General features: G+C 42.6%; 2 protein-coding genes and 1 long non-coding RNA gene across 3 annotated transcripts; 2 read left to right on the top strand and 1 right to left on the bottom strand.

Moving 5' to 3' along the window:
- Positions 1 to 9,988: 9,988 nt before the first annotated feature.
- LOC123184860 (tau-cadinol synthase) lies at positions 9,989 to 12,945 on the top strand. The gene is made up of 7 exons (XM_044596904.1): positions 9,989 to 10,336; positions 10,691 to 10,949; positions 11,047 to 11,419; positions 11,569 to 11,787; positions 11,895 to 12,030; positions 12,112 to 12,360; positions 12,461 to 12,945. The coding sequence occupies exons 1-7, from the start codon at positions 10,046 to 10,048 to the stop codon at positions 12,746 to 12,748; spliced, it is 1,815 nt and encodes a 604-aa protein (XP_044452839.1). The 5' UTR covers positions 9,989 to 10,045; the 3' UTR covers positions 12,749 to 12,945.
- Positions 12,946 to 19,185: 6,240 nt separating this feature from the next.
- Positions 19,186 to 25,386, bottom strand: LOC123184859 (uncharacterized). Its single transcript, XR_006493101.1, has 3 exons — positions 25,299 to 25,386; positions 20,768 to 20,848; positions 19,186 to 19,547 (listed from the first exon to the last, which is right to left on the bottom strand). It is a non-coding gene; the product is annotated as an uncharacterized lncRNA (long non-coding RNA).
- Positions 20,130 to 24,582, top strand: LOC123184858 (uncharacterized). Its single transcript, XM_044596903.1, has 3 exons — positions 20,130 to 20,603; positions 21,529 to 23,725; positions 23,925 to 24,582. Exons 1-3 carry the CDS (start codon positions 20,329 to 20,331, stop codon positions 24,378 to 24,380), a joined length of 2,928 nt encoding a protein of 975 aa, XP_044452838.1. The 5' UTR covers positions 20,130 to 20,328; the 3' UTR covers positions 24,381 to 24,582.
- Positions 25,387 to 25,860: the final 474 nt, after the last annotated feature.

Genomic DNA, 25,860 nt, shown 5'->3' with positions numbered 1-25,860 from the left:
GCACCCCTTTAGTTCCGGTTGGTGCCACCAACCGGAACCAAAGGTCTCTTTTCAGCTGCCCAAAGGCCGGGAAGCAGAGGCCTTTGGTCCCGGTTGGTCGCACCAACCGGGACTAAATGGGGGGCATTGGTTCCGGTTGGAGCCACGAACCGGTACCAATGCACCCGTTTAGTCCCGGTTGGTGGCACCTACCGGGACCAAAGGCCTCTTGCTGCCCGCGTCGCGGCCAAAAGTTTAGTCCCACCTTGCGAGTTGAGAGGGCTCGGGAGTGGTTTATAAGCGCTGTTGCGCCCACCCTCTCGAGCTCCTCTCAACTGCAGGCTTTCGGGCCTAATCTGTGACTATGTGTCTGTGGGCCTACTGGGTCTCTTGCGGGCCTGAATCCTGGCCCATGGTTAGGTTTCTAGTCGTATTCAGGTCGTGGAGGCCGAGTAGGTGGCACTTTTTTTATTTTCTTTGTTGCTTCATTTATTTTATTTTGTTTCTACTTACAACAAAATACTAACTATTGCTATTTTTATTTATTTTATTAAAGTTTACTTATTTTACTTTATTAAAGTTTATTTTGTTTCTACTTATTTATTTTATTAAAGAGTTTTTTATTTTCTTTGTTGCTTTATTTATTTTATTTTGTTTTTACTTACAACACAATACTAACTGTTGCTATCTTTATTTATTTTATTAAAGTTTATTTATTTTACTTTATTACAGTTTATTTTGTTTCTACTTATTTATTTTATTAAAGACTTTTTTATTTTATTTTATTTTATTTCTACTTTTTTATTTTATTAATTTTTAATTTAATTTATTTTGTTTCTACTTATTTATTAAAGTTTATTTTGTTTCTTTCTGCTTTTCATGTTTTGAACAGAAAATACTTTGATAATTTTAGTTGCATAAATTTTATATAATTTTAGTATAAAAAATACTAGAGGTTTATAAAAGCTTTTTAGTTTATTCCTTTTGCTATCAGAGTTTTATAAAAGTTTTTTAGTTGATTTTCTTTTTGTTACTAAAGAATATTATAGTTTTGTTTTAGTTGATCATAACAGAATATTTTAATTGGTTTTTTTAGCTATAAGACCCTGAAATTCAAAATCATTTCAAATGAACTCTGAAAAGGTTGAAAATTGGCATGGTATCATCAATTCACACACATAGCATGTGCTATAAAGTAGAGAGGGTTACGGTAAAAACTAGATGCACTTCATGTACAAAATAGACAATCTCTTTCGAAGTATCAAGGTTTCAGACGAAAACTCATCTGTTACAAAGGTATTTCATTTTTTTGAACTTATTTGAACTCCAGACTTTTTGTGTGTTCAACATGCACCATTCAAAGCCACATCATCAATTTTCAACCCTTTCTGAATTCATTTGTTATTTTTCATGCAACCATTCTGCTTGTTTGCCTCAGTCACTTCGAGAAACATAATTATGTGTGTCTGTCACCGTACATCCATTGCTGATTCTTCTTCCTGCATTATATATAATTATGTGTGTCAAAAACCATTACCGGTTCACATGGATAGATAAGTGACCAAATTAATAGTAGTTCATCATCACATTAAAACCAAAGTACATTCATAGTTCAAACTGAACAACGTATAGCTCTCCAGAGCATCTACTTAAACCATACATTGAAACTATATAAAATATTTCAATGCAACAACAAATGTGATCATAATCACAACCAAGGTAACAATTGATCAAACGGCATAATGATACCAAGCCTCGGTATGAATGGCATATTTTCTAATCTTTCTCATCTTCAACCGCATTGCATCCATCTTGATCTTGTGATCATCGACGACATCTGCAACATGCAACTCCAATATCATCTTCTCCTCCTCAATTTTTTTTATTTTTTCCTTCAAGTAATTGTTTTCTTCTTCAACTAAATTTAACCTCTCGACAATAGGGTCGGTTGGAATTTCCGGTTCAGCTACCTCCTACATAAATAAAATCTATGTCACATTGGTCGGCATAATTGTCATAAACAATAAATGAACAAAATAGTTATAAAAAGATAATATATACCACATCCGAATCATAGCCAGGATGAGGGCTGACGGGGGCAGATACCAAAACCATCGCACTATATAATAACAAGCAATAATAGAAGTAAGAAAATTAGACAAGTATCAATCTAAAGTAAGAATATTTTTTCTTTCAGAAAGAAGATAAGAACAAGAGGCTCACCATGGTGGTGCCGGCGACGAGATCGGCGAAGGCGATCGACGGCGGTGAAGACGGGGACGGGACGTGACGGACCGCTAAACCTATGCAAATCTCGGGGAAAATTGAGCTTGGAGGTCAAGCTTCGAGAGGAGAAAGCTTAACTAGTGTGTCTCGGGCATTTCATCGAACACCTCATGTGCATAGGAGGTGAGCTAGAGCACCCAAATGGCCTCTCCTCGCCGGCTAGAAAAAACAGAGCACTATGGAGTGCTCTGCTGCGGCGAGGGGGTATATATAGGCAACTCATTTGTCCCAGTTTTTGACTGGAACCGGGACTAAAGCTGCACCTTCTGTCCCGGTTCGAGCCACGAACCGGGACCAATGTATGTGAGCCAGGAGCGAGGCCCATTGGTCCCGGTTCATGCCTAGAACCGGGACAAATGGGTCCAAACGAGGACCAATGCCCATGAGGCCCCGGCCGCCCCCCTGGGCTCATGAACCGGGACGTATGCCCCCATGGGTCCCGGTTCATGACTGAACTGGGACTAATGGGCTGGCCAGGCCCAAACCAAAGCCATGTTTTCTACTAGTGGTTATATTTTAAATGTACTTCCACACTATTTATACATTGCATACTTGCCTACTTTTGTGGCAAGATACTCCATGTATTGTAAAAACAATGTCGCACCCCTTGACGACACTTGCATAGGCTAGCCCAGGATAACGAAGCGTGAGAGTGAGTTCATCGTGCATAAATGCTAAGCAAAATAGGTTCTATGGTTGACAGAACTATTACATGACTGTTTATATAATGTTGTCGTAATAGACCTTTAGACTGGATATCTGTGGGATGTCTCATATATAGGGCTTGGTACAATAATATCTAACTGGCAAGCCAGGGGTCAAAGTATGTAAAGCAACTAGCTACCAGAACTGTGACCTTCTCCATTGCTTCAGTCAGTATAGTATTGTGCGGGGAGACGAGGCCTGTGACCGGGGAAGGACTGCAGCTTTATTTCATCAACGATCTTGTTTACAAGTTCATTTGTTGGAAATTTTAGTCATCAATCTATGCTGTATAGTACCTACAAATGTTAGTAATCATGCAAATGGCATATCTAGGAAGGCATATGCATCACACATGCAAGCACATACACACATACATATACACGATCATAGATGCAACATCCAAGAATGCCTAGAAGCAATGTTTTTGTGTATAGGCTAGATGGTTGGCTTGCCTTAGGGTAGAAGGCTCCTCGAGAATAGGTGGAAAGATTTGTCGGAAATTCCTTCTCTGGAAAAGCCTCTAGACGAAAGGTGTCATTTTCAACATGTGACATCATCATGAAAGTGTCACCATTGGAATGGGCTCCTGAAATGGATAAAGTGGTCTTTGGAGTCACTATGATCGGAGTTTAGAGTTGAAGAGGTACGAACGTTCTTCTGTTCAGGGTCCTTTTATGAATTGCATTTCCTTTTGGGTCCTAGCAGAAAACAAAAAAAAAGAAAACGAAAAAGGCACTGCAGCACGGGGCCATGCGGCGCCAGATCTGCCTGGGTGGCTGCCGTTGATGGGCCACTATGGGGACCTAACCGCCGCTTTCGTTAAAAAAGAGGCAAATACACCGGTGGTGCATCAAGTTGCACAATATGGTGGTGCCTAAAGTTAAAAAATACATGAAACTGATGCTCAAACTTGTCTCGCGGTGCAAATACGGTGCAACTTTCATTTATAGCCGTAGACGGTGCCTGCGTGGCATGCTACTTGTCCATTATGCATAATTATCGGTTTTTGCACTATTACTTATAAGCATTGCACATTTAGTGTTTTATTTGGTTTTTATGATTTTTCTTTGTTTCCTTGTGTCTACATGTGTTTTGGAGCAACCTATGACCAAGCACGATGAATACCAAGGATGGGCTCAATACGAAGGACTTACAATATCAGATTTAGCGTCTTGGAAGGCAGAAAAAGTGATTTTTTCCAAAACTTCTCCAAATCATGGTCTAAAACTAGAAATGGGTCAGCACCGCTCTCGCGAGTCCAACGAGGCCAAGATCTTTGAAATCGGAGTTCGTATGAAGAAATGGCGGCCGGTTTACCGGAGATGGACAAAATGAAAGACGACATACCATACAACCATGCATGGTCATATGGCATGCACAGCTCCGAAAGTTGCCCTTTTAGACGAGATTCTTCATCGATTTCATTTGTTCCCATGAGATCCTTGAATGATAAGGAAGGGTTTGGGAGAGGATAAGGCTCATCTAGAGCCCTTAGATGCGTTCCATCAACGGAGGAGACCGAGGAGGCACCTTATATATACACCTCCATAGCCTAGCCGCCTCGAGCACATCTCATTCATCAACAACACATCCAACTCCATCTCCATTGATGCTCCATCCACCACCATATAGAAAGGGACGAGACCAAGGGGAAGAAGAGGAGGCTCCACCATCATGAGCATTTGCCTTCGTGCCGGGTGCCATCTCCACCGCATCATCACCACCATCGCCGTCGCCGTCATCATCATCACCACCATGCCTTCTCCTTCACCGGCTCTATATCGGCTTGTAACTTGATCCTCTCACTTATGTTTGAGTAGTTGTATTTGTTCTCAAGGATACAGATGAACCTCTTTTATAAGTAGACTGCTTATTCCCAAGCGATCCAATATGCTTTTATACATGTTCAAGTTAGCATTCTTCACGAGTGTTGAGAGGAGTCCTCGCTCACATTATCACCATGATTGCCCATGGAGGAACTATTGTTGTTGCACGGGTTAGGATGCTAAGGTAATTTCAGGTGTGAGTAAAAGCCTCAATTCCGAGTCTTTGCAGTTGATAGGGGAGTAATAGGTAAATCCACATCTGGCTGCGTCCACGGGGAAACCCTTAATTGACCATATGTGATAACCTTCTTGGGGAAGCTACAGTTGGTGGCGTATGCAGCATGAAGTCTACGTTAGAGTAGAATATGTTCTTTACCGGGAACTGCTCACTTATGCATATGAATGATGGATAGAGGATAAGAGCGTTTTCTCCACACTTGTTGCGCAGGTCATATTTGTAGTGATGACTCCAGAGTCCTAGAGAACACTTTACTGCTCAAGCAATGTCTCAACTAACCTAGTCTCTTTTTATTCCTGTTTTTACCTTCATGTTCCTAGTATAGTAAAACCCTTTATTCCATTTCCCTAGCAACCGATAGAGTAGACTATTTCCGAACTCTGGTTTGGGTGCGTACATGACTGCATTAAGTGACATCGTAGTTGTGGGGTTTGTGGTGCCTTTCTTGCCACTTACTGTGGGTTCGACACTTCACTTATCACAAAAGTGATACAACAGCCATCCGCACTTACAGGTCGTCAAACATTTTCTGGCACCGTTGTCGGGGAGCATAGCGCTTGGTTATTACTTACCCGCTCGCACATAGTTTATATTGTTTGTTGCTATTTATCTTACAGTTTTTCCCTTAACCCAAAAATACAACAAATATGCCTTGCTTTGAGATGTCAACAGGGGACATAATGTTGTGATAAAACGAGCCCTTGGAAGAGGAAGGGTATATGAAGAATAACGGCATTCCAACAAAGGTATTGAGACAGGTGAGCAATTTTATGTTTTGAATATTGTGGCTGGTTTAATCTTTAATCCCTAATGGTTGCATACAGTGCAAATTCCTTCGCCACATGAGTTTTTACTGCAGAGATCACCCACACCCAGTTGTGAGATCATATAACCGTGGTGACTACCCTTATGATGATGTTGAAGTCATTGAGGAGATGCTATTAGTGCTTAGATCTTTTTAGCTTTTAATGTGGGTCAGCAGGTTTCCCGAAGAATATACATCGGTGACTAAGTATGAGGGGCTTGTTGGAGAGAGTTTATGACTTCTGTGTAGATAATAATTTTTATGAGAATCCTTTGTACAAGGATTATAAGACGCAGACCGACGCCATCTTCCAAGCCAATATTTCACAAGAATATAACTTATGCAGGAACATGAAGAAAATATCATCGAGCCACAAGAAAAAGAATATTTGCACAATGATGAGCTAGAGGAATACGGAGATGAAGGATGGAATGATGAAGGTTATGGTCTACGTGTAGCTCCTCTTCCTCTTGATTAAAAAATTATTATGAAGTTGCAACAACTAACCTTTCACACATCGATCTCCACTTAGCTCGATGCATCCACACTTGTCAAAGAGCGAGTACGAATTTACCTACATGATGCCGATGCACCATAAGCAAGTACGACTCCGACCAGACTCTGCTACGTGGTGCTCCAAACCCCGGTCAATCGGGGTTGATATTCCCTGGGATCCGGGTGGATGACCATACGAAGCACCAAAGCCTAGGTATAGGGCTATAAAAAATCACAGGGAAGTAACCCGGAAGTCCGTATGTGTCTTTGTTAGCTTTGTGTATCGCGTCTATTGCGTTGGCACTTTCATTTTCGAGTAGTTGCTATTCAAGTTGGTTTTGTGATATTTTCGTTGGTAAAATTTATAGCATGTCGGTAACCTGTATTTTGTTGCATATTTTCTCTTATTTTTACTGCAAATATACTATGTTCCTAATGCGAGGAGGAAGTACAAAAGTGTCCATGCAGCTCTGTAGCTCCAGAAGAAAAGACGGCGTAGCATACGAACGTCATGATCGTAGGAGCGCTCATATGAGCTCGTGGCCACAAGCACCAGAAAGTCTAGAGCGAAAGACGGCCAATCGTACAAACACTCGCACTCATACGTGCGATCGTATCAACTGACGCCCACGAATGAAACTTCACAGAGTGAACGACGGCGTATCGTGCTCGTACATGCGCTCCTATGCCGTGTCCACCCCGACGACAAAGATACCTCCAGAGCAAAAGACGGTGTGCGTCGCGCTTGTAGGCACGCTTGTATGAGAGGGTAATGCTGTGCATTGTCTGCCAGAACGCACAACAATATACGGTACGACCGCACCCAGGGGCGGAGCTAGAATTTAGGCACGAGGGGGGCGAGCAAGATAATTTTCGTTTTAGAGACACAATACAAAATATAGTCTCGAAACTGTACCATGATTTCTCTTATATTTTGTGCTTCCAATTCTAGTTTCTCATGAAATTTCTAGAGATACCACAATATGATGATCATCTGTTTGCGTAGCAACTGGATTGTGGTTAGAAATATCATCTACAATAGGTTGCCTCTCAAGTTGGCTTGCGTACTCAGTAATATTTGAGCCGCTTGAAAAAATGATTTTTGTTCTGTTTTGTTTTTGTTCTTCCTCCTCATCTGCCAGTTATTGAAACATTAGACAATAAGTGAAATTAGATTTCTAGATCACAATCTTACTGCATCTAATTAGTAAACTAAGCATTGCTTCAAACGAAGTGTACTAATTCATAAAGATTTAACAGTGACGTACCTTGGTTCTTTGAAGATAACAGGTTGATGTATGATGCCGGTGAAGCGGATAAGCAGGTATGGTCTCTCTCGTGGATTCAATTACGGCTGGAGTAGAGCATTGGACCCCTCCGCGGCTCATCCCCACGACGGCGGTAGCAGCGAGAGGCGACGGGCGACGGCGCAGGACGTTCGGAGCCACCAGACCTAGAAGCCACGAACGTGATTACGGGAAGGGTAGGAAATTTTCCTACTTGATCTAACGGCTGCACGTAATTTGGGCCTTTGGGCTGGAAAGTCCCGATGTCATTAGCGTGACTACTTCCCCTTTGGCCTAGAGTATAGTAATACTACCTGGCAACGAAACTTTACAGGGGGGCGAGGCGATGGGGGGTGTCTGACCCCTGCTCGCACCCCCTGTCTCCACCCCTGATCGCACCTGATCGTATGCATGCTCGTATGAGGGCAAAAATACTTCTATACCAACTTGTAATGTTTCGGACACATTTGCCGGTAATTGATAGTTACTTTTGGCGCGATCTACCCTTATTCGTGCGCATCTGAGACCAACTTGCCAGTCGGTCATTCATTCTATAATTGCTTCAAGCTAAGCACGCTTAATTTTAAAGTTCTTTTCGAATGGTTTCTCAAAAAATAAGGAATTCCTTATTGATATGAGTAGTCTATCATCACTATTAACCTAGGCTCTCACATACACCCCTACTAAGAGGAACCACGTCCTCGTCGGTCTATGGAAATGTTCCCTCTTGGCACACGTCTACGCATCTAGTCCAACACATGTGCCATGTCGTGTGTCACGACGAGCCACAAATGACATGCACAACATGACCGCGTACCTGACCCACAAATATCCGTGTAATCGTGAGGGTCGGCTCTGATACCAACTTGTAATCTCCGGGCACACACTCGTCGGTTACTGGTCGTTACTCATGGCGGGATTTAGAGTAGCCCCATAAATCAACACTAGTATTTTTGGTGTTCTTTGTCCCCACTCGTGTGCACCTGGGACCAACTTACCAGTCGGTCAACCATCCCGAAATTGATCCAAGATGAGCACATTTAACTTTGGAGTTCTTTCCAAACGGACCCCCCGAAAAAGAAAAAATTTCTTATTGATATGAATAATCGATCCCCTATTAAGCCAGGCACTCACATAAACTCTATCTGACTTATGTATAGAGAAGAGGTGACAACCATTTAAAAGAATACACAATCGTCAAACACATCTAGCAACTTTTAGTTTTTATTCACATCTCCCCTTTGTTTTGTTCTTCCTTGTTCTTCGTGTTCGACGACAGCGAACCTCGAAGCCCTAGGGGCATTAAGGTCGACCTATGGAAACTCATAGCCGCCGTGCGCCATGATGGGTTCATCATGGATGTGTGGGGTTTCCATGTCTCCAAAAAAACTTGTCGGCATGTCCTGCTTATCGCGCTAGGCTCCTCCAGCAACATCATCTTGCGCACCACGCTCGGTATCGGGGGTATATGATGACGTGCTCCACAATTTTGTCTGGGCAATAATATTTTTCGATAAAGCGCGATTTTATTTACTCAAAATGTAGCATCAAGTGGATACAAAGTATTATGATCGAGCAACACCCGACCTCTGCATAATTAGGATGCACACAGCCGGACTAGGCACCAAAAGTCTGACAACCAGAAGAAAACGAAACCAGCAAATCGGCAATAGTAAAGTCCTATAGACCGACATTGTGCCTATGTCGAAAGGTGAGATGGACCGATCCGGAGGTTATGCCGTCATCCATGTTGGATAAAAACCTCCGTAGCCACCTGCTCCAACTGCGTACACACCGCATTGAACAACGATTTGACCTCTGCTCATTATAGCATAGACCACATATGAAGCGAGTGCGTACAACGGAAAATAGCCTGCAGAGGAGAAGCATTTTTGTCATTAAAAACAAAATCATTTCTACGTAGCCAAAGCGACCATAATAAGGCATACGCTCTCACCCTTAATAGTGTTTTGAATCTATTTAAAAACCGTCCAACCAGTGACCAAAAATATTGACAACCAACGACTGGCGCGTGCTTGCCTGCACGTGGGGCAATGCTTTGTTGGTGTTGTGTCGCTATACTTGGTCCTGTCACAGTGACACAGTTGTACGTTCATCGAGAAACAAACAAAAAATATAGGAAAACGGAGCTGACACCCGAGCCGCTCTTGGCCCTCTCCCCCAACGCTGGCTGAAAAGTATGCACTTGTTTCGGCCCTCAAATAGGTTGTGCACTTATTTTGGCCCTCAGATAGTGTGTGGTAATGGTATACGTTCGAGGTCACGGTTCACAAAATTGTGATAAGATCGGTGAAAGCTCCTGAGACAGATCTTCGTGAGCATGGATGCCCTTAAAAGCTGGTTGCCGTGGTCCTTCCAGTGTCACAGGCTCACGAGTCACAACTAACAGAGAGTTCATTAGAGGATGGCAGCGAGTTTGAAGCCAACGCCGGCAATCCTACTCAGCAGTCCCTGCTCCTCATCTGCCTACTCCTCTCGTCTCCCTCTCCAACCGTCTCCCCGGCCCCGCTTTCCCCATGTCCAAGCTTCACCTGCCACGGAAGCTACACCGGCCTCTAGAGTTGAACACGAAACAAGAGATACATACAACCATGTGGCCTCTGCTGGCGTTGCCGCTGCTCCGAAGACGCTGTCCAGCTATGAGCCCTCTCTGTGGGGTGACTACTTCCTCGACTACGAGCCAAAACCACTGCAGGTATACGCTAGTGCTACATATGTACATATATTTTTTGCTTTATCAATTCCCAATCCATGTTTCATCATTATGGTTTGCTACATCACTAACCCAGATACTTGTTTCATTGCATTATTTAAAGTTATTCTCTCAACTTATTAGAAATAATATATGCCGTTTCAGCTATTTGGTGTCATGTTGTAGGCATTTCTGACATTATTTATATGTATATATTACTAAGGTAAAGCTCTAAAACAATTATACTATGTAAATACTATTCCTGGACAATCTAATCCACATGTTTACTTTTCAAGTATGCATGGTTCCTTTCGTTAACCCCAGCTAATTAATCTATGCATGCACGCTTGTGTGCAGAGGTCAGTAAAATGGATGACTGCAAGAGCTGATAAATTAAAGGAGGACATCAACATGTTGTTTGAGAGTTGCAAGTGCACGGTGGAAAGAATAACCTTATTGGACAGTGTCCAACGTCTCGGAATAGATCATCACTTTAAGAAACAGGTTGATATCGTGTTAAGTCAAATTATCGAGGATGAATTCAGTAGCTCTAGCCTCCATCACGTTGCCCTCCGGTTTGGCTTGCTTCGAGAACATGGTCTTTGGGTGTCTTCAGGTATCTATGTATCTATTTATAAAATAAAATAATACAGTACTAGTTATACAATGATATGGGTTGTTTTAACAATGTCTCGCCAACATTTATCATACAGATGTTTTCAACAAATTTAAGAATGAGGATGGGAGCTTTAGGAAAGATATTACCAATGACCCAAAGGGACTTTTATGTCTATACAACGCAGCCCATCTTCTTGTTCATGGTGAGCCATCATTGGAAGAAGCTATCTCATTTACAAAGCATCATCTTGAATTGATGAGGGACACTCTCAAGTCTCCTTTAGACGAGCAAGTTAAACGTGCCCTTCACTTACCATTACCAAGGACATTGAAAAGGGTGGAAACACTCCATTATATCTCTGAGTACATGCACGAGGAACAACATAACCCAACTCTATTGGAGCTTGCGAAGCTGGATTTTAACCTTCTACAACATGTACACTTGAAGGAACTCAAATATCTCACTAAGTATGTCTTTGTTATACTCAACTACACAATGAAGCTGGAATCGATATAAAATGCATGCCTTCACGTACTGTATTTACAATTTGGATATTGTCCATCCAGTTATGTATTAGGACATATCTATTTTACCTAGATTAATCAAAGTACTTTAGGTGGTGGCGCGGTCTGTACAGGTGTGTCGGGCTAAACTATGCTCGGGACCGCCTGGTGGAGGGTTACCTTTGGTGCTATGCCATATACCATGAGAAAGAATTTGCGTTCTCAAGAATATTTCTTACCAAGCAATTGATGCTTATTTCCTTGATGGATGACACATATGATGCCCATGCCACCATTGAGGAATGTCGACAACTAAATGTGGCCATACAAAGGTTTGAAAGTTTGGATTTTATTTACATGCATGTGCAAAAACTAACATGCAATCAATATTCTATTTATGTCATGGACTGATTTTCATGCTATGTAATCCGACATGTAGATGGGATGAGAGGGCCACTTCTCTTCTACCCGACTACCTTAAAAGGTTCTATACTGAACTATTGAGGATATTTAAAGATGCTACGAGTGAAGTGGCAATTTGTGACACTTACCATGTTGCCTATGCCCGAAAAGCGGTAAACCACCATGTACCTTATATCTTTACCATATTTTTTAGATTGTTCATTTTGTGTTTAATTTGTTTTTCTTCTATGCAGTTTCAAGATCTGTCCGCTTATTATCTCCAAGAAGTTGAATGGTTACACCAGAATCACAAGCCAAGCTTTAAAGATCACCTGAGTTTATCAGCCATGTCCATAGGATCACCAACGCTATGTGTAGGTTTGATGGTTGGCATGGGAGATCCAGTCACAAGGGAAGCATTTGAGTGGGCAGCTGGTTACCCAAAAGTCGCCATAGCGTGCGGGAAGATAGCACGTCTATTGGATGACATTGCCGCATTCAAAGTATACTCTTTTATTTTCTTATTTGGCCCAAACTATAACAACTCAACCACCAATAAGCACTCAAGATAATGTATCTAACTTCGACCATATAAATATGCAGGGCGGGAAGGCCAAGGGGGATATGGCAAGCTCTATAGAGTGTTACATGGTTGAGCACAGTGTCACAAGTGAGGTTGCCATTTCCAAGATCCTATCACTGCTAGAAGACGAATGGAGAACTCTAAATCAAGCTCACTTCGAACATCATTCACACCTCCTAGTGGTGCGGCGGATTATTAACTTTGCTAATAGCATGCTAGTGTTCTATGCTAGGAAAGATGCATATACCTTCAGCATAAATCTTAAGGAGACTGTTGAGAGCCTTTTTGTGAAACCCATTCCCATGTAGCCTCTAATAGGTTGTGTGGCAGTTTATCTTCAGCAAAGATGCAGTAGCCTCTAATAGGTTGTGTGGCAGTTTATCTTCAGCAAAGATGCATGCCATCGTGCATCATAACTTATGAGTTGGAGTGTGTGCACTATATATCTTTTCTACATACAGTATAAGTTTATATGGTAAAGATAAGCAATTGTACTCAGAATTATTGAATGATATCACATACAGTTGTGTGTCTCCACGTTGTTGCTCTCTCTCTCTCTCTCTCTCTCTCTCTTAATCCCTTCATTCCAAAATATGTGTTGTTATTTTAGTACAAATTTGAACTAAAACCACAACACTTATTTTTGAACGGAAGGAGTATTAAGTAGAATTTCACAAAAACCGCCCTCTTTTTTTGGGAAACGGCCAAAACCCAACTATTAAGTAGCAAAGACCCTTAAAAAATCATCCAAGTGGAGTATTTTATCCCTGCCTGGTATATGTACGTTTTCTCTCTCAAAAAGGCAAGCGTACTATTCTATCTTCTTCAGTGACAATGTTTGCATCACATGGAGCTAGCTTTGGCCCATCCCAAATGATGCAAAATAGACTGCCAAACAACCTAGCTAGAAACTGTATCGTGGAGGCACACCAAGGAGGGATACAAGAAACTAAACACGCGGTTGTAATTAGGTCAGACTATTCCACCGATGCAGAAGAAAAAAAGTTGGAATATGTACATATTCCAATTTTGTACGTAGAAATGGTTTTCAAGAGAAAATTACGTACACAGAAATCTCATTTTGTTCGGTGCACCTCTGAGTGCCAACTAGTCGCTTTGGCGCTTAGTAAAGCTTTCGGTACTAGATGCCAATAAGGCAACAAGTGGGCAACGAATCAACTTGTTGTACGAGGCCGTGGTGAGGCCCGGAGAAGAAATCGAAGGGGTTTGTACGCATGTGAGGCAAAACTGTTGGCAGCTATAGTTACTTGCTTTTGTACGCAATCGCCCACCACCATATAACATCTTATATTCACCACCGTACGTAGTTGAAATGTTCAAAAAAGAAAAGAAATGTTGAAATTAGAAAAATCGTAAGTAGCTGGTGTTGTCAGATTATGGACCCATTGTACTAGACACGTGATGAGAATGGACAGCTTTGGTTTGGTTGTTTTCATCGTCACTATCATGCACACAAGTTTCCGGCCACTGTATGTCTAGCGCTCCCGAGCTGTCCTCGTCTTGGCGCTTTTCCGAAGAAATCGCTGTCGAGCGAACCAAAGCTCCCGGAAACCAGCCTCCCGGTGAAAACCTGGAAACTCCAGCACGGGTCGTCGGATATGCAATCTAAGGAGCTGGATCATCCATCCACCATTCTATGTGTTTTACAGAAAAAATCAGAGGCTTTGTGTATTACAAAAACTAGCCCTCGGGTGCTTGCATGCAAACATGTGATGTTCAATCAGAAGGGCATGTTTCAGATCCAACGGTGTAGGCATAGGTTTCCAAGTTCTCATTGAGTGGTAGGTTTCCATGTGATACTTTCTCGTCAACTAATTATGAAAACAACACCGCATCGAGCCATGAGACAAGGGAACCCTAGGAAATTTCCACAGACCACATACGCCTAGTGGAGACTTTGGAGAATGACTTCGTGGAAAATGTCACAAATGCATGTATGGTAAATGTTAAATGGCTGTATGTTTCTACATGTTTTGTACTCCCTCCATTTCAAAATATAGTGCGCCCGCGCTTCCCTAGGTCCAACTTTAACCATAAATTTAACTAACGAGACCAATTGCGGCGGAAGAAAAAATTATATAATTGAAAACTTCTTTCGAATACGAATTCGCTGATATAATTTTTGCTCCCGCCGCAATCGGTCTTGGTAGTTAAATTTACGGTCAAAGTTGAAGCACGTGGATAGAGGAAGCACTACATTGTGGAATGGAGGGAGTATGTTGATCGTCATTACTGCAACAATATTCTGCCACATGGTTTTTTTTGTACTAAAAAGCAAATTTTCCGCAATGTTCCTTAAAGGTAGTTCGAAGTGTCTCTCAAATCATGACAAGCATGGCATGTCTTGACATTTCATAGGCCCGGGACGAAAATAGAGCGGCCCCCTTAATAATATAAATATAAATATAATTATTTGTGTTTTGGCCTCGGCTCTAAATCCAAATATATGTGCAACACTCTCTTAAAGCTAGTCCACTATTTATTATTTGGTAATCATAACTTGGATAAAACCAAAATTCTAACATTCTCTCTTTAGTTTGAAAACTGAATGCTCAACAAAAAACATCTACATTTTTAATGTTGTTACCGAAAGCTTTTATGCCTTATATTAGATTAGTTCTAGCAAAATAGAAATGTGCTAAATTTTGCATAATACTTTGACAACAACACTGTTCTGGTGATATCTCAACAATCATTAATCCAAACTGAGCAAATTGGGTTCGAATGAAATGACACAACCATTACAAGCTTGATTTTGGTGTAATCTCAAAATTAAAGTATGTATAGTTCTGGTGTCCAAAACACTAATCACATCGAACTTAAATTAACAAACAACAAAAAGTTTCAATAAAGAACAAACAAATTCAGGAACTTGGGACTACCAGAAGGGTTACCTTTGAGCCGTAGATCATGGGTTCAGAATCAACTGACAGATTCCAACCCAATCTAAGCAGTCGTGCTCTCCTGTTGTCGATTGTTCATCGGCTCATGGGTACTGCTGTGCATCAGGTGGTAAGGCGAGGTGAGAGTGCGAGGCGAGACGATGACGATCAGGCGATGACAAGGGTGCTCATCGCAAGACAAAAGTTATCCATCAGCGTGTGTGATGCATCGCTCCTCCTTGAACTGGTTTGTTCTATCAACCATGGTGCATACGCATTTTCTTAAAGGTAATAGTCCGTAAAGGCAACACTCCTAACCGCTGACAAGCAACACTGTCAAGCATAGTATGTCTCAGGGGAGAACAACCATGCTAGGGTGAGATGTCTAAGGAGGATTACGTGGCAGCAGTCATGCAGACGGTACCTTTGAATATCCAGTTCAGGAGGTCTCTAGTAGAGGAGCGATGGAACACCTGGTTGCACTTAGTGCGGAGGTTGATGGACGTACAACTCTCTGATCAGTGCGACACCTTGAAATGGCAGTTATCAGGTAATGGAGTGTTTTCGGTCAAATCGATGTACCTATACCTTATTAATTTTGGCCCAATCCCGAGATCGATACACATTTGGAAAGTTAAGGTTCCCTTGCGAATCAAGATTTTTATATGGTTTGTGCACAAGCAAGTGATCCTTACCAAAGATAACTTACTTAAGCGAAGATGGATAGGTAGCTCACGATGTTGTTTTTGTGTTCATGATGAAACAATTCAATACTTATTTATTGATTGCCCTCTCGTGAAGTTACTTTGGAGGTCCATCCATATAGCTTTTAATATTATTCCTCTAGTTAGCATTGATGTGTTGTTTGGGACGTGGCTAAATGGAGTGATTCCTGAGATTGCGTCAACTATTCGGATTGGAATATGCGCATTTCTTTGGGCTATATGGAACTGCAGAAATGATATGATTTTTAACAGACTATCCATTATTAATTTCTTGCAGGTTATCTTCAAGCTATGGCATGGATCCGTACGTGGTTGCTACTCACTTCTACGGGCTCCAGGAAGCATTTGGCTACTGGGTGCAACCGATGGGAGATGGTCGCACGGGCTATCTTCAACTGGTTTGGATGGCGTCGGGGTCGCATAATAGGATAGGTCCTTGATGTCCTTTCGTCATGCTGGTTGTGGCTTTGAGTTGCTTTAGTTTTTTTGTACTTACTTTCTGAGCTGTACTCTGCAGATCAGACTATTTGTTTTGCTGAACTTGTTTTAATAAAGTGGCCACATGCATCTTTATGATACAAAGGCCGGGGATGTCCTTCTTTTTAAAAAGAAAAAAAAACATCATTAGCTATGAGGCTTGAAAATATTTTAGATTCTAAGTCTCTACAAGGTAATACTTGCACAGGACTAAACTGCAGTCGTATACAGCAGAAATGAAACTAGCCAAAGTTTATCTTGTGAGCACTGGAGAAATGTTTGGCCGCTACGACCATCCCGCCGGCCGGATAGTACGTGCCCCGGTCGCCAGTGTTCGCCACCTTTGGTGAGCGAAACCACGCAAACCAAGACACCATCTCCGACGAGAAACCAGAGCCAGATTTCCTACCGTCTCCCATGAGCGAACTAGTAGTAATTGAACTAAACCTCTCCACTCTTTGCCTTCGGTCTCTTCAGTACTGTTGTTTTACTGGTCAGTTGCTCCGCAGGGCATTATATAGCATTGCGAAGTAACTGCCATTTCTGCTCGCTTGGCGCCCATTCCAGTTAATTGGTGTATGCAGCTCCGACAAGTGGTGATGTGGTTCACGTCTACAGTTGATATTTATAATTTGATTCGTAATGATCCCTAAACCGAGCCATGGATCATGCTGGTGTTTTAGACATACTGTATTTGTCTATTTTATATGGTGTTGAATTAATAGCTCTTGAATGACAAACACCATGTGTGGTCGTTGAACAATTAGTAGCCTTCGATGCCGCTTGTAAGTTGTTATTTTAAAAAGAGACCCAAAGAGCATCTTACATATGATAATTAAGAAAAACATAGCTAGTGTAATGGAAAGACAATTGGAGACATACGAGCAGCAAAAATAAAATTACATTGGAAATCATATCGGCTATTTGCTTCCTTCGATAGTACGCCGTCCTTCTAAGATTGAAAATTGCACTTGTAAAGATAGTGAAACCTTCAAATACCCTCGTTAGACCAGGCTTTGAAGACCGCAATAGTCATCGCCACTTGAAACAGGATCTACAAATCGTTGGAGGAACATCAGTTGGGGCACCACCCCACACGCAAGAGTCTTACAATTTTTCACCCTAGTCTAGAGGGTTGAAGAAATTGGACCATGTTGCTGAACAAATCCGAAGAGGATGTTGAAGGCACGTCACCAAGATCCAACCAACCGCTCCCCTTGATGGACACGCCAACTACCAAGATCGAAAGAGAGCCAACAAATCTGGCAACACCTATCCTTATAGGTCCTTCATCGACATCAGACTGAACGTCGTCGAGGTAGGGAGAGACCCAAGAGACATTATTCCAATGCTACATTGCCACCGCCACCTCATTGTTACCACTAGGGACCCAAAACCTAGGGGAAACAAGAACCTATTAGAACAAAGAAAACACGAAAATGGTGGGTCAACTCTCCTCTTGCCGACGACGAGGCCGCCGAACAGGAGAGAAGACAGGGAATGGGCGGTGGGGTGGACAAGGCTTTGGATGGCAGCTATGGTTGGGAGGTGGGGTTTTCGTTACGTCGAAAAATATATATGATGCGCCTTCAATGTTAGCAAGCTGTTAAACCTACTTATTTACTTTGTGTTTTCTTACATATTCATATTCTATGTGTCGATGCTTATGTTAGTAGTAGTGAGTGTGCATGTTGTATATAGTATCATGGCTTGAATTCTTACTATTTGGGCTGGAGCCATCTATTATGTCATGTGATGTGATATTTTGTATGTCAACTCCATGTGCTAGCTACCAGAACTGATTGTGTTGTGCTGCATATATACGTCTATATATTAAAGTTCGACCTAAGCCTTTTGCATTAAGATCATGACACGTTCAGCTTCCGTATTTGGCTATATGTCTGTGTCAACTATATAAGTTGGTATTAAGCATTGACAATGCACAGAGCCCAAACATACCATGTTTCTCATATTTCAAAATAGATGTTCAAAATGATTTGCCAAATCTCCAACCATTGTGAAATCATGCGTTGATAAAGAAGCCCAGATAGCATCATCTGTCAAAAGTTGATAGCAGGTAAACCAAGACGACCAAGGCTAAACAAAAGCAACTGAAACAAAGTGCAGTGCAGACCCGTACGAACGTGGGCAGCACGGTAAGATTCCTTCGTTTGGTCCATTTGGCTTGCATGTGCACACGCCATGCACGCTCCTCGTCAACCGCGCTCGCGCCCGGGTCTTCACGCGGTCTCCGCTGCACTTTATACTCGCGCGGCTCTATGCTACTCCCTCCCAACACCCGTCGCGCGGCTTCCTATCAGCTGGGAGGATACGAGCATACCCGACAAAAATACTCACTCGCCCCTGCTTGCTTCTATCGTGCCCGGCTCCCCATCTGGGATAATCTAATCTAACTAAATCCACCAAAAGCAAATAATGACACGCAGCAACTTACTTTCGGGTAGCGATGATCGACGGTTGGTACCGACTTTTGAAGCGAAGAAGAATAAAGGAGCTGCTGGTGCACCATGGCGCTGCTTTGCTGTGGAGAGAAGGCCTGTCTGCAACATGATCTACAGCACATCGAAACAGCTATTTGGAATTAGCTTTCACAGCACGTATCTCTCCCCCCGAGCCAGAGGGGCAAGGAACGCAACGCAAAAGTAAAACAATTAAGTTCGTTACAAACTCCATGGAGCAGAAAGCAACATGTAAAGCAACACTAGCCAAGACAGACAAGCTAGCAGCATCAATCTTCGAGCTTCTCCCAGTCCGAGACGACATGGATTTCATCACTCCTTTGTCGATTCTTCATCAGGTAGCTCAGAGAAGCACGGCCACCATGCTCAGCATCAGCACCGGCTTCAGCCCAGGATGGATGGTCCGAAACCACCGTACCGATCAGCCTGGTTCCAGTTTCATTGGCGATCTCGGTTTCCTGGGCATCAACCCCCTGAACAAGGCATCTTTTTCCTCAGATGTCCTACTATCAGATGCCACACCTGTTTCATAGAAATCCAATCATTTCTGCAATTCCATACTCCCCACGGAACAGCAGAAGAAACAAAGTTTAACTGAGAGCTTTTCTTAAATCAAATCCTATGAACAGCTAAAGACTTAAAATCCACAATGCTAACATCAAATATAAGCTCAACATCATCCCAAATGGCTTTTGCAACAATACACTCAAAAAACAAATGCTACACCGACTCAGTTTCAGTAGTGTCTACACTCGAGAGGTTTTGCCATGCCCCTCCTCCTCCTCAAGTTATCACAGGCCATCACTTTGTTCTGAGATAGAAGCCACAGGAAACCCTGCATCTTGGGGGAAATTTTAATTTGCCATACAGCTGGCAACACGGCAGGTTTGGGCACCTCCCAAGTTCACTCATACAGTGATTTGGAGGAAGACTCCTTTAGAACTGGCAATGAATTTTAAATCCAGCCACATGGTCATGAGATCATCAGTGTATGTCCTCCTAGTTCAATGACATGTGCGCATGTGATGGATAAGGCATGCCGATGAAGGCAGGCACCATGCATGGCACAAACAAAAGCGATCAGCAGTAAAATATGTGCAGCACTTTGGCATGCTTTTCTTAAAAGCACGTCCACTATTATATATTCCGAGGTTTAACTAATCGACTCACCTACCGTGACAGGCAACGGCAGCGTGGTGTTACCATGCCATATGGCAATCCGTAGCATCTGGGTCTCATTCACTGTTGCATAGATAATCAGACAATCAATCGCCGCTGAGAAGCTCCCGAGCCCGTCCAAGCAATGGCCAACGGACGAGGGAGAGAGCACTGCATCTCAATGCCACCATCTCATTACGGTGCCAGACAAGTAGACAAGGCCGCTGCTGCTGCCAAGCCGGAAATGGGGCTGAATCACTTTGTTCGCTTCGTCGCGCTGATCGAGAGGCTTGGCAATGCCTTGGGCACGCTGGCCTTCACGTGGGCGACTGTTGTCCTGCTCGGAGGCTACTCCAAGGATCTCAGTTTGGATCATGATTTTTGGTATGCAGCAGCGATAGTATTCCTCGAAGCTATAAGGTATGATGATAATCAGTTTTTGTGAGCATACATACATCCATGAATAGAAACCTCTCGCTGATTTGTACATTTTTACGGAAGTTCTCAAAATTAACCTCAACATATCATAAAGCGTTAATTTAGGAACATTTGTTGGCAGAAAAGAGTGTAACGGATGCTCATACCTTAGCGCCAGTACTGCTTAGCGCAATATGGCCAGGAGGATATGAGGCTGGCTGATTGATTGCTAGCCCATGGTCACCCACCTGCATTGATGAGCTTTGTTATAACCTTTCTCTCTCTCTCCAATCTGTGTACTACAACAACAACAACAAAGTCTTTAGTCCCAAACAAGTTGGGTTAGGCTTCTCTCTCCAATTTGTGTACATGTACCTAAATTAACACTATGTAGTACCATAAAAAAATTGGAAGTTTTGAAGTGTACAATCTAACGATTGAAATTAGCCTTTCCCCAATTATGGATATAGGTTCCTAGCTTCCTGTTAGACTTTCCCCAGTTAAGCCATGGAAACTTGTATATTGACAACATGTGAGTAATTATATAATAATAACAATTATCACTCAATTATAGGTACGCCGTCGGTGTTCTCCTAGAATAATGCAACTTTTCTACCGTCCCTGTCATGAAATTAGGTTTAACGACCCAAACTTGAAACTAGCAGGGCATGCATTGGAAACATCTATACTTGCAACTAGTTCATCGACCGCTAGTAGAAAAATATACTCTGCCTATTGCTGCATCAATGCCACCAAGCTAGGCTTAGCACAGTTAGGGTCCGATTTAACAAGAGCCTAGCATTATTATGATCTACTGGAATCATGTCTATCTTTCTTAAACACTGGAGTATGATCTGGATGCTCATCATCTTGGGTTTGTGTCCATATATCATTTAATGACACCATATATGCATACTTGATAATTCAGGATGTTCACCCGCAACAACAGAATGGATTACCAACTGTTCTTTAACACAAGGGGAGCCTTTAGACCTATGGGATGGAATGGACTGGTTGTGGTACTATGCTTTTTTGATGTTTTCGTGATCCTCTGGAGGAAATATTATATGACTGATATGACGCTTCTAGCGATGGTAATAATACTTGCAACTGTCCGGTTCCTGTCCGGGCTGAAACTGCACATATGGAAACCGCTAAGCCGTGCCACATCGCTATGGAGCCCCTTGGTTGCAATTTTACTCACGGCTCCCCCTCTATCAGCTTGTATTAATAAATACACATATGATGGTGATGATCATGATCCATACAACAGATGGATAGGCCTGATCAGTTGGATTGTATTCACAACACTACTGGTGCCAGTGCTATTGGTAACAATAAGCAGGCTACGGTTCACCAGAGTCATTAAACTAGCGGATAGTATTCTTGGCAGCAAACAGGAATTTTGGCACCGAGTTGTTATAAACTTGTGCATGATTGCTGCGCTAGGGATGCAGGTGTACATCCTACAGTTAGGTCAACCCACGAACATCCTTGTTATCTTGATAGTTCAAGCGTGTGCCTTGGTGGTGGTGTCATTTGGCAACTTCCAGGTTCCAGCAGCAGTGGTGCGTATCTGGCTAGCAAGCTTGGGCTTACAGCATGAGTACAAGGATGATCAAGAGAACCTGAAAGCATCTCTCAGAATTTTCTATTGGATGGTGCTTGGGCAAGGAGTCCTCTACGCTGTGGCTTGCATGCTCGAGTTATTTTCTTTCATCCCTCGGAGATTCCTTGTCCATTGTGGTGGGTTTAGAGGTTACTGGGGAGTGAAATCTGTCGATCTGTACTATGCGTACGCCTTGGAGAAATGCATGCAGGAGGGTGTGCTTGCTCCAAAGAAGATCAGCCTGAGTAACTTTGCCATGGATTCTCTAAACTCGGATTCATCCAAGAATCAGATCTATGGTATTCAGATGATGCCCAGCTTTCTGCAAAGGGAGCCAACCAAGGCACAACTACTTTCAAAACTCGCCACTTCTACCAAGACAGTGGCCAGAATAATTAGCATGTTGGATTGGACAAGTCCAAAGGATACAACTATCAGATTATATGCTGCGAAGGTCACCGCTGAACTTGCAAAGGACCTCCGTGTCGTCACTTTCCCCGGTACAATACAGCTTGTGTCCGCACTTCTTGATGCTGACAGTGGAACAAAAAGAGGAAATCTGCTTCTGGACACAGATGATGAACAAGAAAAACAAGACCAATTTCTGGAAGATGGCCAAGAGCAACATACAGTAAGGGATGTAGCTGATAACCAAGGGCAAAGACGAGAACAACTTCAAGACACCGATAACCTGCTCGAGGAAACACAAGCCTGCTCAACCCAACAAGCCTGCAATGACAAGCCAAATTCTTACATACTCAAATGCTGGCAGCATATTTTAGAATTATGTTCGGTTCCCAAGGAGCAGCTACCGACAGACCATGATCTTCTCCCTGCACTGGCCATGTCAATTATTGAAAGTCTTGCTGGTTGTGATCAGGAAAACTGTGTGCAAATCAGCAATGCAGCTAACCTCATCCCGAAGATCATAGGATTCACAAGATTCAGACATGCCATGAACACTGTGGATACCGAAACACAACAAAAGCTCCTGCTTAAGTCATCACTGACAGTGCTGCAAAGACTCGCAAGCATTGGTGGGGAAATCGGCATAACACTGCGGTACAAGATATCAAAACATCCCTTGCTATTGAGAAACCTTGCAGAAACCTTGGAATACAACGGGAGCAGCCAGGAATTGATAAAGTTGGTGGCAGGAATCCTCAGGAACATTGCCATTGATGGGAACACAAGGCAGGAGATTGGTCGCATTCAACTGATCATCATTAGGCTGACGCAGACATTTATCAATGGAGAAGGAACCATGAGTACCAATGCTGATCACTTATCACGGAAGGTCACCGGGCAAGCACTGGCAATGCTCACAACAGAAAGTGTCCAAAATTGCTTGATTGTGTTGAAGGAACCAGAGTTCATTAAGAAACTCAAACCTATGATCTCGATCCATGGCAAGTACATATATGTGGCAGCAAGCCTGTTGCGCAATCTGTGCCTACACGCTCAACCCGAGCTCAGAGAGTCAGACCTGAAGGAACTATCTCATACCTTGAGAGAGGTGAGCCCTGTTAATACAAGCAATGACTGCACTATTAGAGGTGGCTAATGAAGTTTACTATTTATACTTGTTCTTGTGCGTAAAGTTGTTTGTGTTAGTTTAACCTGCAATTTTTTACTTCTGCATGTTTACTTATCACTGAATAACATAGTATAGTTGCACATTATATTGTCATTAATGACGATACATTTCACTACAGGTGTTGGAAAAAATAATTGATGTGGAAGGGGCAGAACTAGAGATCCTCATTGGCCTTAGTTCACAGATTTGTAGAATCATCCCCAAAGACTTTACCGAAGAACTAGAGGGCGGTCAGATTAAGCAGAGATTCGTGAAGAGGCTGATTGATGCGTTGAATGCAAACATGGAACCTAGTGCTCATTGTCCTGGGATCAGAAGGGTGATACTTGAGCAAGTCATTAACATGGTGGAGTGCAATTATCACTATGCAAACTGTTTCAACGAATTCAGGATGACAGAAGCCCTATCAGTGGTAGAACAAACACTGTCGAAGGCTGAGGACTACAAACTCTTATTGGGTGATGCAGGTCTCATGGAGTACAGCACCCCTATCTCCGCCCTTGTGGCAAGAGCAAAAGAGCTAGTGACTGACTGCGATTCAATCGTAGATGGTAGGATTTCTGAACAAAGTTGAAATATCATTTCATAAGAGAGTTGTAGAAGATTCTCCATCTACAGTTGTAGTGAACTGTATGTTGTAGTACAATAAGTGACACCGTGGATTTAGATTTGATAACAAGAATGCAGATGTGGACAAAAGAACAATCTTGGCTTTAGAGTCACAAGGTGCTGATATAGTTTTAGAGATTTCATATTTGTAATTTGAACCTGAGATGAAAAATAGTGGGTGTGTGTTCTGTATTTGACAATGAAAAATACTTTCGTTTGCAGTGGTAACAAATGATTTCTATTATTATGCATAATCAAATGGTTCTATCTGTAACTAGTTAATCCATATCACTGTTTTGGCATATACTGTTACAGGGAAATTCTCGTAAGGTTGGTGCCAATGCAATGAAGGGTTGTGTTTCAAAACAAAGGTCCAATGTTTAGAAGAAAATCTAGGATTATGCATCTAGGTTGGGACAACACAGTGGAAGAGAGGGAGATAGCATGATGTTATTCTTGCTATGAATAATTCTGCTTCATGTGGACAGTGACATAAATGAGGCAAGAAGGCCAAATCTATGACCGTGCCCCCAGGAGGCGATGTAGGTGCTATGTAAAATCCGCACAGCAACATTGTAAAATCCAGGTTTATTCCAACACCACCAAAGCTGAATTTGCACCCACCCACGACGCGACTGGCCATTTAATACTACCGTAGTCAGTAGCAATGCCCCAGAAACCACTAACTTTTGCTTCTCGGATCAAACCCCGCTGCCAATTTGAGCACAGAGGGTGCCCAACAGCCGATGCGAACCCTAGAGTTTGGCAATAAAATGGCCCTAACCTCTCGAGGGGTGCCGGAGGCCGGAGGCCGGAGCTCCGGCAGATCTCAAGCGAGCGCGGCCAGTGGCCAGGGGGAGAGGGGAGCGGAAGGTAAAGGCACCTGCGTACGTGGGTGTTGGAGATCCCCGCCGAGCTGATCGCCCCCATGGCGCACAGACGGGGAGCCGAGAGCCTTTGCTTGTCGTTATTGTCTCCTTTTTTTGTTGAGAAATTGTCGTTATTGTTTTTCTTTTTGAGAAATTGTTTTTTATTGTTTGTGTAACGGCAGAATGATTTTTTTTTAAAAAAATCATATATATTTATCTTCAATCAGGCAGTACAACAAACACCATCTCTCCCTAATTTATTTTTTATAATCTTTTCCCTAATTTATATTTATTTTTATTATTTTTTTAATTTTTTTCCCTAATAATAAAGCACGGATTGACTCCCTGGGTTCATCGTCACAATACGCTTCTTTCCGTGAATTTACGCTTTCAGTTTGAATTTAAAACATATACACGAGGTGGTACTAAAAAACTATTTCGTTCGTTGATGACAATTGTTTCCGAGCGCAGTTGATGTTGGGCTGGAGTTAGACAAGTATGCTCGGTCAGATGGGCCAACTCTGGCCGATAGCTCGTCCGCCCCACTCTGGTTGTCCGTTGGCCCAGCTTGATCGA

Source organism: Triticum aestivum, chromosome 2A (genome assembly GCF_018294505.1).
Source record: "Triticum aestivum cultivar Chinese Spring chromosome 2A, IWGSC CS RefSeq v2.1, whole genome shotgun sequence".
NCBI lineage: Eukaryota > Viridiplantae > Streptophyta > Magnoliopsida > Poales > Poaceae > Triticum > Triticum aestivum.
This window is presented reverse-complemented; position numbering and strand designations above follow the sequence as displayed.